The 13,373-nt window shown below is 42.8% G+C and overlaps 1 protein-coding gene across 6 annotated transcripts in view; it reads left to right on the top strand.

Annotated features, from left to right (window-relative positions):
* The window catches only part of Ash1l (ASH1 like histone lysine methyltransferase), a 144,124-nt gene that overhangs the window by 110,498 nt on the left and 20,253 nt on the right, over positions 1–13,373 (top strand). For all 6 annotated transcript variants that reach the window (XM_027393184.2, XM_027393183.2, XM_027393182.2 and 3 more), the window contains 4 exons: positions 5,049–5,157; positions 5,872–6,036; positions 6,206–6,300; positions 11,339–11,493. In XM_027393184.2, the coding sequence (XP_027248985.1) occupies positions 5,049–5,157; positions 5,872–6,036; positions 6,206–6,300; positions 11,339–11,493 (524 nt within the window). The remainder of the gene's footprint in view (positions 1–5,048; positions 5,158–5,871; positions 6,037–6,205; positions 6,301–11,338; positions 11,494–13,373) is intronic.

Genomic DNA, 13,373 nt, shown 5'->3' with positions numbered 1-13,373 from the left:
GTCTCAGAGCCATATGAGCACCTGGCATTTTTTGTTGTTGAGACAAGGTCTCTTGACATAGCCCTGAAGTTCTGGACATATGATGTGGACCAGGCTAGCGTCAAACTCACAGTGACTCCAAACATCCTGTTTGTCAACCAGACAAAAGCATATGACTCTGGGAAACCATGGGAACAATAGTATAGTTAGTGCCAAATTTTGAAACAACATTCCCAGAGAGGCCATTGATTGTGAAATTCATAATGCTGTACCACTTGTCTATTTAAACAAATGAAAAAGTAAAAGGGGGATTGGAAGACATGTACGATAATATACACATGAAACTCTGTTGTGTTTTCTTTTCTTTTTGCAAGAGTCTCACTATGAGTCTTAGGCTAACCTGAAAATCAAAATGCTTCCGATTTAGCCTCCAAGGTGCTGAGGGTCAGGTTAGGCAACATCACACCTGCCCTGGAAGATTTGTGTGATAACTAATCACTACTGTCTGTCAAGTATTTATCAGCAGTGGTGTAGGCATATAAAGTATGTTTTCTGTGTTTTGTTTTTTTTTTCCTTGAGTGGAAAACTATACAGTATGTAAAGGTACAAATGGATGTATACAATTCAGTGTGACATTGAGTAAAAGAGACTAGGCATAAAAGTGAACATACTAAGAACAGGGCATAGGCTCAGTGAGTAAAGGTGCTTGCTGCCAAACTTGAGTTCAATCCAGGAGGCCCACATGGTGGGGGCGGGGACAAAACTTACTCCCATAAATTGCCCTCTGATCTCCACATGTGGGTATTGACATTTGCATGACACAGAGAGAGAAAGATCAATATGATTTTTAAAAGACAGGTGTGGTGGCACACATTTTAATCAGAGCACTTAGGAAGCTAAGGCAGGAAGATAGCAAATTGCAGGCCAGCCTGGGCCACTTTGAGACCTTATCTCCAAAAAACAAAAAAAAATGCTTGGTCTGGTGGTGGTGGTGCACCTCGGTTTTTTGTTTGTTTGGTTGGGTTTTTTGTTGTAGTTTTTTGTTTTTTACATCCTGACTGCAGTTACAATTTCCCTTCCTCTCATCTCATTCACCTCCCCTCTCTGCCCACCCCCAATCCACTCCTTGGTTTCTCTTCAGAAAGGGGCAGGCCTCCCATGCATGTCAACAAAGCATGGCATATCAAGTTGCAGTAGAACTAAGCACCTCCCTTGTAGTAAGGCTGGACAAGGTAACCCAGGATGAGGAATAGGTTCCCACAAGCCAGCCAAAAGCATTAGCGACAGTCTATGCTCCCACTGTTAGGAGCCCCACAAGAGGACCAAACTACACCACTGTTGCGTACATGCAGAGGGCCTGGATCAGTCCCATTCAGGCTCTCTGGTTGTTGGTTCATACTCTGTGAGCCCAGATTAGTTGTTTCTGTGTGTTTTCTTGTGATGTCCTTAACCCCCTCTGGCTCATACAATCCTCCTCTCTCTAAAAAGGCCCAGACACAAGGCCTAGTGGAACTTCCTGAGCCTGGCTAGAGTTTGGCGACCTGTCTCAGCAAAACTGCCTCTGCCCAGCTACTGCTAACATGGTGGGATATTATTGGCCCTTACACCTCACCTCATTCTGAGGTCCCTACCCACTTTCCCAACTCTATATAAGCGCATGCCTATTACAATAAAGCGAGACTCTGTTTCGACGGGTCTCCATGACTCAGTGTGGTTCTCTCCCGTGACTAGGAGGGTAGCTAGGTCATTGACATGCATCATCGCACTCGCCCCAGGAAGTGACCAGCTGTACTGGCCATTCCCACAGCCCTGACTGTCATAGGATCCGGCATCCCTCTGCCTAATTTTTGACTGTGGATCTCTACATCTGTTTCCACTAGTTGTTGAATGAAGCCTCTCTGGTGACAATTAGGGTAGTCACCAATCTATGAGTATAGCAGAATATCATTAGGCATCATTACATTGACATTTTTTTTTCTCCAGTTGCGTTTGGTTCTATCCTAGGTCTCTGAGCCATCTAGTCTCTGGGTCCTGGCACTCCAGTCACTGTCAGGGGTGGGTTCACTCTTGTGGCATGGGTCTCAGGCTGGGCCAATCATTGGTTAGCCATTCCCACAATTTCTGTGCCACAGAGGCAGACTGATCTCTGTGAGTTCAAGGCCAACTTGGTCTACAAGGATATTCAGAGCTGTTACACAGAGAAACCCTGTCTCAATAATAAACAAAACAAAAACTGCTGGGCATGGTGGTATGGACTCTAAATCAGGCAGAGACGTGTGTTCTCTGTGTTCAAGGCCAGCCATAACTGCACAGTGAAGTCTTGTCTCAATCAGATAAGCAAGGACTTCGCTGAACAGTGGTAGCACACACCTTTAAACCCAGCACTTTGGAGGCAGAGGCAAGACCTCTGAGTTTGAGGCCAGCATGGTCTACAGAGTAAGTTTCAGGGCAGCCAAGACTCCATAGAGATATCCTGTCTTGAAGGGGGGGGGGGCGCGGCAGCAAGGGCTAAGGAGGTGGCTCAACCATTAAGAGTTCTTGCTGCTCTTGAAGGGAATTGAGTTCAGTTTCTAGCACTCATGTAGGACAACTTAGAACTAGCTGAAACACCAGCTCTTGTGAATCTTACACTGTGTTCTGGCTTCTGCATGTACTTCCACACACCCTTCCCACAGAGATACACACATATACATAAATTTAAATGTTTTAAGGACTGGAGAGCTAGCACAGTAGTTAAGAGCTCTTACTGCTCTTGCAGAGGATCTGAGTTCAGTTCCCAGCACCCACACAGTGCCTCACAACCATCTGTACCTCCAGTTCCAGGGGATCCAGTATCTACTCTGACCTCCACAGGCACCAGACATGTGCATGTTGCACAAACATAGATACAACGTTCATACACATAAAAAACCTTTCTTTTCAATGTATGGGTTATATTGTGATTCCATTTATTTGAAGTAAAAAAAATAGATAAAACTAATACATGATGGTAAAGAAGAGAACAATATAGGAACTGGGATTGACATGTAAAAGAAGCTTGTTTTTAATAAAAAAATAAAAATTAAAAAATGACCGGGCATTGGTGGTACACGCCTTTAGTCCCAGCACTCGGGAGGCAGAGGCAGGCAGATCTCTGAGTTCGAGGCTAGCCTAGAGCAAGTTCCAGGACAGCCTCCAAAGCCACAGAGTGACCCTGTCTTGAAAGAAAAAATAAATAGATAAATAAATAAAATAAAGAAATGTTTAAAAATTGAAGAAAAAAAGATGAGAACAGTATAGTTTGTGGTATGGGTACTGACTTAGGAGCTTTCTGAGAGATTATACAGGTACATAAATCAGTAAGAACTCAGCAAGGTATGTACTCAAGATTTCTGGCAAAGGGAAAGGTTTGCTTGTTTAGATTTTTTGTCTTAGTTTTATAAGTGTGGATTTGTTTTGTTTCCTAGGACCTCAACTATACTAGGCAGTTCTCCTTTGTTTTTTTGAGCCAGGGTCTCATGTAGCCCAGGCTGGCCTTTTACTCCTGAGTGTCATACTTTGGCACAGAATGATAAAATTATGAGCAAGTACTGCTGCTCTTTGCTCTTGGGGCAGCACTTTGATGAAACTGATTGATTGAAATGGTGTCTCACTGTGTAGTCCTTGTCTAGCCTCAACTCTTCAGTGTTCATGGTGGCACTCTAGTTTTATTCTAGAAGGATATTTGTGAGGCAGCACTTTGATGAAACTGATTGATTGAAATGGTGTCTCACTGTGTAGTCCTTGTCTAGCCTCAACTCTTCAGTGTTCATGGTGGCACTCTAGTTTTATTCTAGAAGGATATTTGTGAGGCAGCACTTTGATGAAACTGATTGATTGAAATGGTGTCTCACTGTGTAGTCCTTGTCTAGCCTCAACTCTTCAGTGTTCATGGTGGCACTCTAGTTTTATTCTAGAAGGATATTTGTGAGGCCAGCCTTGTCTACCTAAAGAATTCAGGGAAACTAGGTCTACAGAAAAGATCCTGCTGGGAGTGTAGGTATGTGGGAGAGAAAGGATGCTGTCTCTAAGGCCAAACACGGTGATGCATAGCTGTAATCCCCCCACTGGGGAGGATGAAGCAGGAGGGTGGATCAGCATGAATTTGGGGCAGATATAGTTCAGCTGAAAGTGATTGTCTAACATGCACAGTGGCCTGCCTGGGTTCAATCACCAGCACCTTATAAATCCTGTATGGTACATGGGCCTGTAATCTTCAGACCCAGGAGGTAGAGATGGAGGAGGACCAAAAGTTTAAGGTCGCCAGAGTGGTAGTGTATGCCTTTAATCCCAGCACTCAGGAGGCAGAGGCAGTTGGATCTCTGTGAGTTTGAGGCCAGCCTGGTCTACAGATCAAGTTCTAGGACAGCCTCCAAAGCTACAGAGAAACCCTGTCTCAAGGGAAAAAAAAGAAAACTTGAGGATCATTCTTGGCTACCTGGTAAGTTTGAGGTCAACATAAGCTACTACATGAAATCAATGATGATGATGATGATGATGATAATAAGCTGGGGTTTGGTGTTATATATCTTTAATCTAGGCACTCAAGGCAGAGACTGGCACGTCTCTATGAGTTTGAAGTCAGCCTGGTCTACAGAGTTCAGGGCCAGCTGGAGTAACACAGTGATACTTTGGGGGGAGTAGGAGTTTCTTACATAGCTCTGGCTGTTCTGGAACTCACTCTGTAGACTAGGTTGGTCTAGAACTCTCAGAGGCCTGCCTGCCTCTGCTCCTGAGTGCTGGAATTAAAGGCATGATGGCAGACGACTCTCTTAAAAGGAAAAAAAAACATAAAGAAAAGGTGGGCCTGTAGTGCAGTGGTGGGGGCTTGCCTTTCATGCTTGTGGTAAGAAATACCAACTTTTGCCAGGTGGTGGTACACATGTCTTTAATCCTAGCATCCAGTGGGTAGAGGCAGTCAGATCTCTTTGAGTTTAAGGCTAGCCTGGTCTACAGAAGTGAGTTCCAGGACTGGCTCCATAGCTACTGAGAAACCCTGTCCTCAAAACAAACCAGAAACCCAACTTTTAATGTTGCTATTTTCTAAATAGGTCTGTTAATGGAGTGTACCGTATTGGACTGTATGCACTTAAGGATGTGCTAGCTGGGACTGAGCTCACCTATGATTACAACTTCCATTCCTTCAATGTAGAAAAGCAGGTAAGAATTTAAAATCAGGAGGGAGCCATTGAGAGTCACATTGAAGACTGCTCTTCACTCTTGAAGATGTGGATCTCACTGTCTCAGAACTCTGAAGACCACAGTGCCATGCTGTTGTTCTTCAGTCATGTCTGGCTTTGGTTTCAGTTTTTGAGATAGGGTTTTGCTATATAGCCCTGGCAAGCCTAAAACTTGCTATGTAGACCAGGCTGCTTTCAAACTTGAAGCAATCCTACCTTCCAAGTGCTAGGATTACAACATGTGCCACTATGCCCAGGTGTTACATTTGCTTTGGCTGGCTGGTCGATTGGTTTATAACAGGATCTAATCCCAGCCTGATGCCCAAACTTAATTGGTAGCCTTGGGTATTCTGATATACCTGTAGAGTGCCAAGATAGAGGTGTGCATCATTACTTCAACGGTTATAATCCATCACTTCTCTCTCCTTCCTCTTGGTTCATTTGAGTCAGGCTTCCCTCAGATAAGCTATGTTGTAGGGTAAACTCCTTATCTTCCTGCCTCCATCTACCAAATGCTAAGATTATAGGGATGGGCCACTAGAATATACTTCAATTGATTATTAGCATATGTGCACTTAAAGTCCTTGCTTCATCCTTAAAACTTTAGGGATCCAGTGCTCAGGCACCCTCTTTGAATTTATAAAAGAGGTATGTACAGGGTTAAAAAAAATATTCTCTTTCTCTTTCATTACAGCAGCTTTGTAAATGTGGTTTTGAGAAGTGTCGAGGAATCATCGGAGGCAAAAGTCAAAGGATGAATGGACTCACTAGCCATAAAAACAGCCAGCCAATGAGCACACATAAAAAGTCTGGCCGGTCGAAAGAGAAGAGGAAGTCTAAGCACAAGCTGAAGAAAAGGGTGAATCATGACCTCATGGGTTTTCCTAAAAGCTGCTCTGAGTCCCCTTCAGGCACTTTCTAGAATAAGGGTCACCACAGGGTTGTATCTTAACATTGGTTTTACAATTTTAGAAGTGATATCTGATTGATTTTTTTTTTCTTGTGTTCTCACCCATGTGAATTTTTAGAGAGGCCATCCCTCTGAAGAGCCCAGTGAAAACATCAATACCCCAACAAGATTGACTCCACAATTACAGATGAAGCCAATGTCCAATAGAGAAAGGTAAAAAAGGGTTTTTAATATTGAGTACTTTTTAAATAACCTTAAAAAGTTTTTATATGACTTGCTTGTTAACTTAAAATACTGCTGAACTTCATGAAGTTGGTCTATTTTCTACATGAGGTCTTAATTCAACTAAAAACAAAGGTGTATGTGTGCTTTTGTTTTTGTTTTGTCCAAATTCCTCCAAAGAAAAGAAAAGAAAAACCATAGTCAGGCCCATCACAGCAATACCCCAGTCCCAACTTCTGTCTCAGTTACTGTTTCTATTGCTGTGAAGATACACCAAGATCATGGCAAAGGAAAACATTTCATAGGGGTGGTGGCTTACAGTTTTAGAGGTTCAGTCTATTATCGTCATGATGGGGCATGGTGGTATGCAGGCAGACATGGTGATGGAGAAGTATCTGAGAGTCCTGCACCATGCAGGCAACAGAAATGGTCTGTCTCTCTGGGAGTAGTCTGAGCATAGGAGACTTTAAAGCCCACTTGATTGGTAACACGTTTCCTCCATTAAGGCCACACCTCCTAATAGTTCACTTCCTATGGGGCCTTTTCTTTCAGACCACCACATCTTGTCTCAAAAAAAAAAAAAAAAAAAAAAAAAAAAGAATATAGAGGATTAGAGAGGTAGCTCAGTGGTTAAGTGTACTTACTGCTCTTCCAGAAGACCCAGTTTCAATTCCTAACACCCATATGGTGACTCACAGCTGTCTGTAACTCCAGTTCCAAGGGATCTGACACCCTCTTCTGGCCTTCACAGGCATGGAGCATGTACGTGGTACACAGACATGCATATAGGCAAAACACCCACATAAAATTAAATTAATAAAAGAAAAGAATTAATGAAGAACCTGAGCATAGTAGTACATGCCTTTAATGCCAACACTCAGGTATTAAAAGTGGAGGTAGAAGCAGGTGGATCTCTGAGTTTGAGACCAGACTGCCCTACAAGCTAGCCAAAATGACATAATGAGAACTTAAAAATAAACAAACACACAAATAAATAAGCAATAATAAGAATATAAGTGATCAGTAGTCAAATACAATGCTAGCATGTAGAAGGTTCATCATTTGACCCTCAGTACACATAGAGGAAAAACATTGATTGTATCATTTTGATGTTTCAAACTAGAACCATTAAAACCTTTTTTGAATATATCTGCCGTTTTTTGTTTTGTAACTGTTCCTCTTTCTGTACCTCTCCAGTACTGGCCTTACTATATAGTCAAAGATGGCTTTGGACTTCTGGTCATTCTGCCTTTACCTCCCTAAGTGCTGGGATTTCAGATGTATATTACAGTATGTCTTATATAGTGCTGGGAATCAAACCTAATTCTTCATTCTTACTCAGCAAGCCCTCTACCCACTGAATTATATCCCCAGCCCCAGTTTGTCCGTCCCTCCTTCCTTCCTTCCCTCCCTCCCTCCCTCCCCTCCCTCCCTGCTTCCTTCCTTTCTTCCTTCCTTCCTTCCTTCCTTCCTTCCTTCCTTCCTTCCTTCCTTCCTTCCTTCCTTCCTTCCCTCCCTCCCTCCTGAAACCAGGTCTAGCCTAGAACTGACTATATAGGTCAGCCTTACAACCTGAGTTCAACCCCTGGAATCCATGTACTACGAGAGAACCAACTCCCACAAGTTGTCCTCTGACCTCCACACACTGTAGTATGCACATTTCACACATGTAAAGGAGGTGAGCATATAGGACCAGGGAGATGCTTCAGTAGGTGAAGCTCTACCTGTGCAGATCTGACAACTTGAATTCAGCCCCTGAACCCCATATTAAAAGCAGGATATGGTGGTGCACACACATATTAATGCCATGAAAAAAAGCTCCTTGCAGAGCAGAACTACATACATATAAAGATACTGTCTCAAGAAAGAAAGGTAAACTTGAAGCTAGAGAGATTGTTCAGCAGTTAAGAACACTTGCTTAGCCGGGCGTTGGAGGTGCAACCCTTTAATCTCAGCACTTGGGAGGCAGTGGCAGGCAGATCTCTGTGAGTTCGAGGCCAGCCTGGTCTGCAGCGTGGTTTCCAGGACAGCCTCCAAAGCTACACAGAGAAACCCTGTCTACGGAAAAAAAATTTTAAAAAAATTTAAAAAGAGCACTTGCTTATTCTGATAAGAACTGTCCATATCAAAAGGAAAGAAAAGAGCTAGTCAAATGGCTCAGTGGGTTAGAATACTTTCATGATGACCTGAGTTACAGACCAGCCTGGTCTACAGAGTGAGTTCTATGTTGGTCGGGACTGTTAAACAGAGAAACCCTGTCTGGGAGGTTGTCTGTAGCCAGATGTTCTCTGTGCCACCAGTTCCCAAATAATGACATGGAAACATCTTAGTAATTATGAATATTTGGCCTTAGCTTAGGCTTGTTCTCGTATAACTTAAATTAACCTGTTTATATTAATTTACATTCTTTTTGCCACATGGCTCGTTACCTCTCTTCCCATAGTGTCCAACTTTTCTGAGTCTTGCTGGCCAATCCTGCCTTTCTTCTTCCCAGAGTTCCTCTCTCTCCCTAGAAGTCCCACCTATTCTCTCCTGCCTAGCTATTGTCCATTCACCTCTTTACTAAACCAATCAGAAGGTGCCTTGGTATCATCACAGTGTATCAAACGATTATCCCACAGCAAAGTTCAAAGTCAGCCAGGCAAAAGCTGGAGACCAGCCTGGTCTACAAAGTGAATTCCAGCACAGCCATAGCTGTTACACAGACAGACCCTGTCTGGAAAAAAAAAAAGTTCAAACTCAGGACTATTGAAATGGCTCAGGAGGCCATCCCAGCACTCAGGAGGCAGAGGCAGGCTAATCTCTATGAGTTCGAGTCCAGCCTGGTCTCCAGAGCGAATGCCAGGATAGGCTCTAAAGCTACACAGAGAAACCCTGTCTCGAAATCCACCCCCCTCCCAAAAAAAAAAAAAAATTTCTCATGAGGTAGACACTGTTGACTTGTTATATTCCTCAGAACAAAGGTAGACGGAGAGAACTGAATTCACAAAGTTGTCCTGTGACTTCCAGATGCTCACTGTCGCCTTTGCACATAGCATATATGCAAACACACACACAATAGTAATAGTAATAATAATAATAGATATTTTATAGGACTGAGCTATGGTTAGTGGTTAAAAGCACTACTGCTTTTAGTTCTCAGCATCCATGTTGGGCAACTCATGGCCTGGGTGACTCACGACTGTCAAGCTCTGGGGTATTCAGTGCCCTCTTCTGATCTTCTTGGCACCTGTACATTTGCATATAAAAATAAATCTTTTAAAATATGTATGTATGTATGTACGTATGTATGTAGTGGTGTAGCGTGCCTTTAATCCCTTTAAGCACTTGGAGCCACAGGCAAACATTGCTCTATGAGTTAGAGGCCAGCCTGATCTTCAGAGTGAATTCCAGGACAGGCAAGGCTACACAGAGAAACCCTGTCTCAAAAAAACAAAAACAAAGAAACAATTTAAAAAAAAAAGAATAAAAGTTAAATGAGCTGAAAAGCTGCCTTGTCAGTTAAAAGTGAGTGCTACTGTTGCACAATATCCCAGTTTGATTCTGGGACACCCAATAACTCTTCCAACAACTGCAAGCTATTACACATATACACACACTTCATTAAAAATAAATTAGAACATTGAAAGAGGGACCAAGAGAGAGATCTCAGTGATTAAGAGCTTTTTTCAGAGAACCTGGGTCCAGTTCCCATCTATGACTCTAGTTGCAGGGGATCTGATATGCTCCTCTGGCTCCAAGATCTCAAGGCATACACTGTACATAAATACCGAAAAACACATACACATTAATTAAATGTAAGTAAATATTATTTTTTGATGTGTCTATTTCTTTACATATGTATATATATTTTTTCTTATTAATTATTATCAAATTAGGAACAAGCTTGCTTCACATGTCAATCCCTTCTCCCTCTCCCTCCCCTTCCACCAGCCCTCCTCCCACCTGCCCCCTACCCCATCCCCCCTCCACTCCCCAGGGAGGGTAGGGGCCTACAACAGGGGCTCCCCAAAGTCCACCAGGTCACCCTGGGCCAGGCCTAGGCCCTCCCCGGAGTAAATATTATTAAACAATTTTTTCCCCCCAGTGAGTCATAGTCTCACTATGTAATCTTGACCTAGCCTAGAACTCACTGTGGCTGGCCTCAAACTCAGAAATCCACCTGCCTGTGCCTCTGTGGGAGGAGGTTGGTTGTTTGTTTAAGAAAAGGATCAAGGTGATCCTCAGCTACCAAAGTTTGAGACCATTGTGGGCTACCCGAGACACTATCTAGAAAAAGGAAAAAAACAAAACAGGTGCTAGTGAGATGGATCAGCAGGAAAAAAAACCGGCTGCCAAGCCTGGTGACCTGAGTCTGATCTGTGGGTCCCACTTAGTGGAAGGAGAAAACTAACTCCTGCAAGTGTCCTTTGACCTCCATGCATACCCACACACCTAAGCAAGTGTACATGCCACAAACTGTAAATAAATGTATTTTTGTTTTGATTTTTGAGACAGGGTTTCTGTATTGTAGCCCTGGCTGTCCTGGAAGATTTGAGTCCAGCCTAGACTGTAATAGGGAGTTCAAGGCCCTAAACAAAACAAGATTTGTACAAACAGTCCATAAACTTCTGCTTTCTAGTCTGGTTACTTTCCTTGCCAGATGTTTAGAGATAATATAGGAAAATGGTGATTGGTATTTTGCAAGTCACTCTCTGTAGCCCAAGCAGGCGTTTAAATCTGAGCCTCCTGAGTGCTCAGATGACCAATGTGAACTGCCAGCACCCAATTGTATAATTGTTTTTAAAAGCTAGTTCCTGGGGAGGCAGAGGCAGGCAGATCTCTGTGAGTTCGAGGCCAGAGCGAGTGCCAGGATAGGTTCCAAAACTACACAGAGAAACCCTGTCTCGAAAAGCCAAAAAAAAAAAAAAAAAAAAAGGTGCTGTTCTGTTCACCTATCTATGTCACTTAGCAGCAATGGAAAGTGGACATTGGACATGTACTAAAGTCTTACTGGATTAATAAGGAACATCCTTCTCTTTTTGTGCAGAAACTTTGTATTAAAGCATCATGTGTTCTTGGTCCGAAACTGGGAAAAGATTCATCAGAAACAGGAGGAAGTAAAGCACACCCGTGACATTCACTCAGCATCACTGTATACCCGTTGGAATGGCATCTGCAGAGATGATGGCAATATTAAGTCTGGTAAGGCACAGAAAGACTTACTCTTTTGTTGTTGTTTGGTTTTTTTGTTGTTTTATTTTTCGAGGCAGGGTCTCTGTGTGTTGTCATGGCTGTCCTGGAAACTTTCTATAGACCAGGCTGCCCTTAAACTCACAGATTACCTGCCTCTGCCTCCTGAGCTCTGGGAGTAAACTCTTGGGCTATCATCATCTATTCTTGAAGCCTAACCCTTAATTCTATGTGATTATACAAAAGTGATCATTTTATTACTTTAAAAAATAATTAAATTATGGTTGAAAAGATGGCTCATCTGTTGGGAGCACTGGCTGTTCTTCCACAGGATTCAGGTTCACTTCCTAACACCCTAAGAACCATAGTGGCTCACTGCCATCTGTACCTCCAGTTCTAGAAGATCCAGTGCCCTCTTTTGGTCTCCATGGGCACTTCAGGCACAGGGTATGCATATATGCAGGCAAAATACAAATAAAAGGAAAAACTTTAATTTAGAGCAGGGCATGGTAGTGCACACCTGTAATCCTATCACTTACACGACAGGAACAAGGAGTTTGAGGCCAGCCTGACCCACATAGTGAGCTCCAGACCAGCCACGGCCACATTATGATGTCCTGTTTGGGGTAGGAGGTTCCCCAGTATTTTTTTTTTTTTTTTTTTTTTTGAGGGTGTGTGTGATGGGATCAGAGCACATGTGCCACCACACATATGGGACTAGAAGACTCGTACAGAATTAGTTTTCTCTTTCTAACTTTACATGGCTTCCAGTGATTGAAGTCAGATCACCAGGCTGGCACGGGCCAGGCACCTTTACCTTCCCCTGTCTGAGTTACTTTTCCACAGTTTATTCTAAGATTTCTTTTAGTGTGGAACCAAAACAATGATGCCAAATGCATTATGGGAAAACAAAAGTCATAACTGTAAATTCAAAGACTTTTCTCATATATTTAAGTAAGTGCTATGCATACAAAGCATCCAGTTTCCTTTTTGAGTGAATATTAGGAACAGCACTCATTATTTGAGCTAGTATCCAGTCCAGAACAAATGAGACACTGGCCTGTCTGTGCATCCTGTTTTGTTTTGGTTTTGGTTTTGGTTTTGGTTTCTCTGTGTAGCTCTGGGTGTCCTAGAACCCCCCTCTGTAGACCAGGCTGCCTCTGACTCACAAAGATCCACCTGCTTCTGCCTCCCAATTGCTGGGATTAAAATCTTTCACCACAACACCTGGCCCGTGAACCCTTTCTAATTGGAGTGTTCAGTGTAGGATATAGTGGTGCATATCTTTAACACCAGCAGGAAGATCTGGAGGGCAAAGCCAGTCTCAAGCCACAAAGTGGCTACACAAGATCCTATCTTTTTTAAAAGAAGGGGGGAAAGTGTTTAAAAGAACATTAGAACCAGCAAAATGGCTCAGCAGGGAAGACTCCTGCTGCCAAATCCAACAACCTAAGTTTTCCTAGGACCCACATAGTAAATGCAGAGAACATACTTCTGAAAGTTGTACTCTGACTTCACAAGTGTTCTGTAGTGTATTCATATATGCACAAGTAAGTAAATGTTACTAAAGGGGGGGCAGACATGGTGGCACTACCTATAACCCCATTACTTATGAGGTAGAGACAAAAGGCTCTAGTATTTAAAGTCACCATTGGCTGCACAGTGCATTGTAGGCCAGCCTGAGATAGCTACATGAGACACTACACTGTCTCAAAAAGAAAGAAAAGAAAGAAAAAAAAAAAAAAAGAGCCAGGAAGGTGAAGTATGAACACCTCTAATTAGCACTGAGAGACTGAAGCAGGAAGATTGCCATCAGTTTGAAACCAGCCTGAGCCAGAGGGAAGCCTTGTTTCAAATAAATAAATTACTAAATAACTTCTTTAGGGAGTCTT

This window comes from Cricetulus griseus (assembly GCF_003668045.3).
Source record: "Cricetulus griseus strain 17A/GY chromosome 1 unlocalized genomic scaffold, alternate assembly CriGri-PICRH-1.0 chr1_0, whole genome shotgun sequence".
Classification (NCBI taxonomy): domain Eukaryota; kingdom Metazoa; phylum Chordata; class Mammalia; order Rodentia; family Cricetidae; genus Cricetulus; species Cricetulus griseus.
The sequence above is the reverse complement of the archived record's forward strand: the minus strand, read 5'-3'. Positions and strand labels throughout refer to the sequence as shown.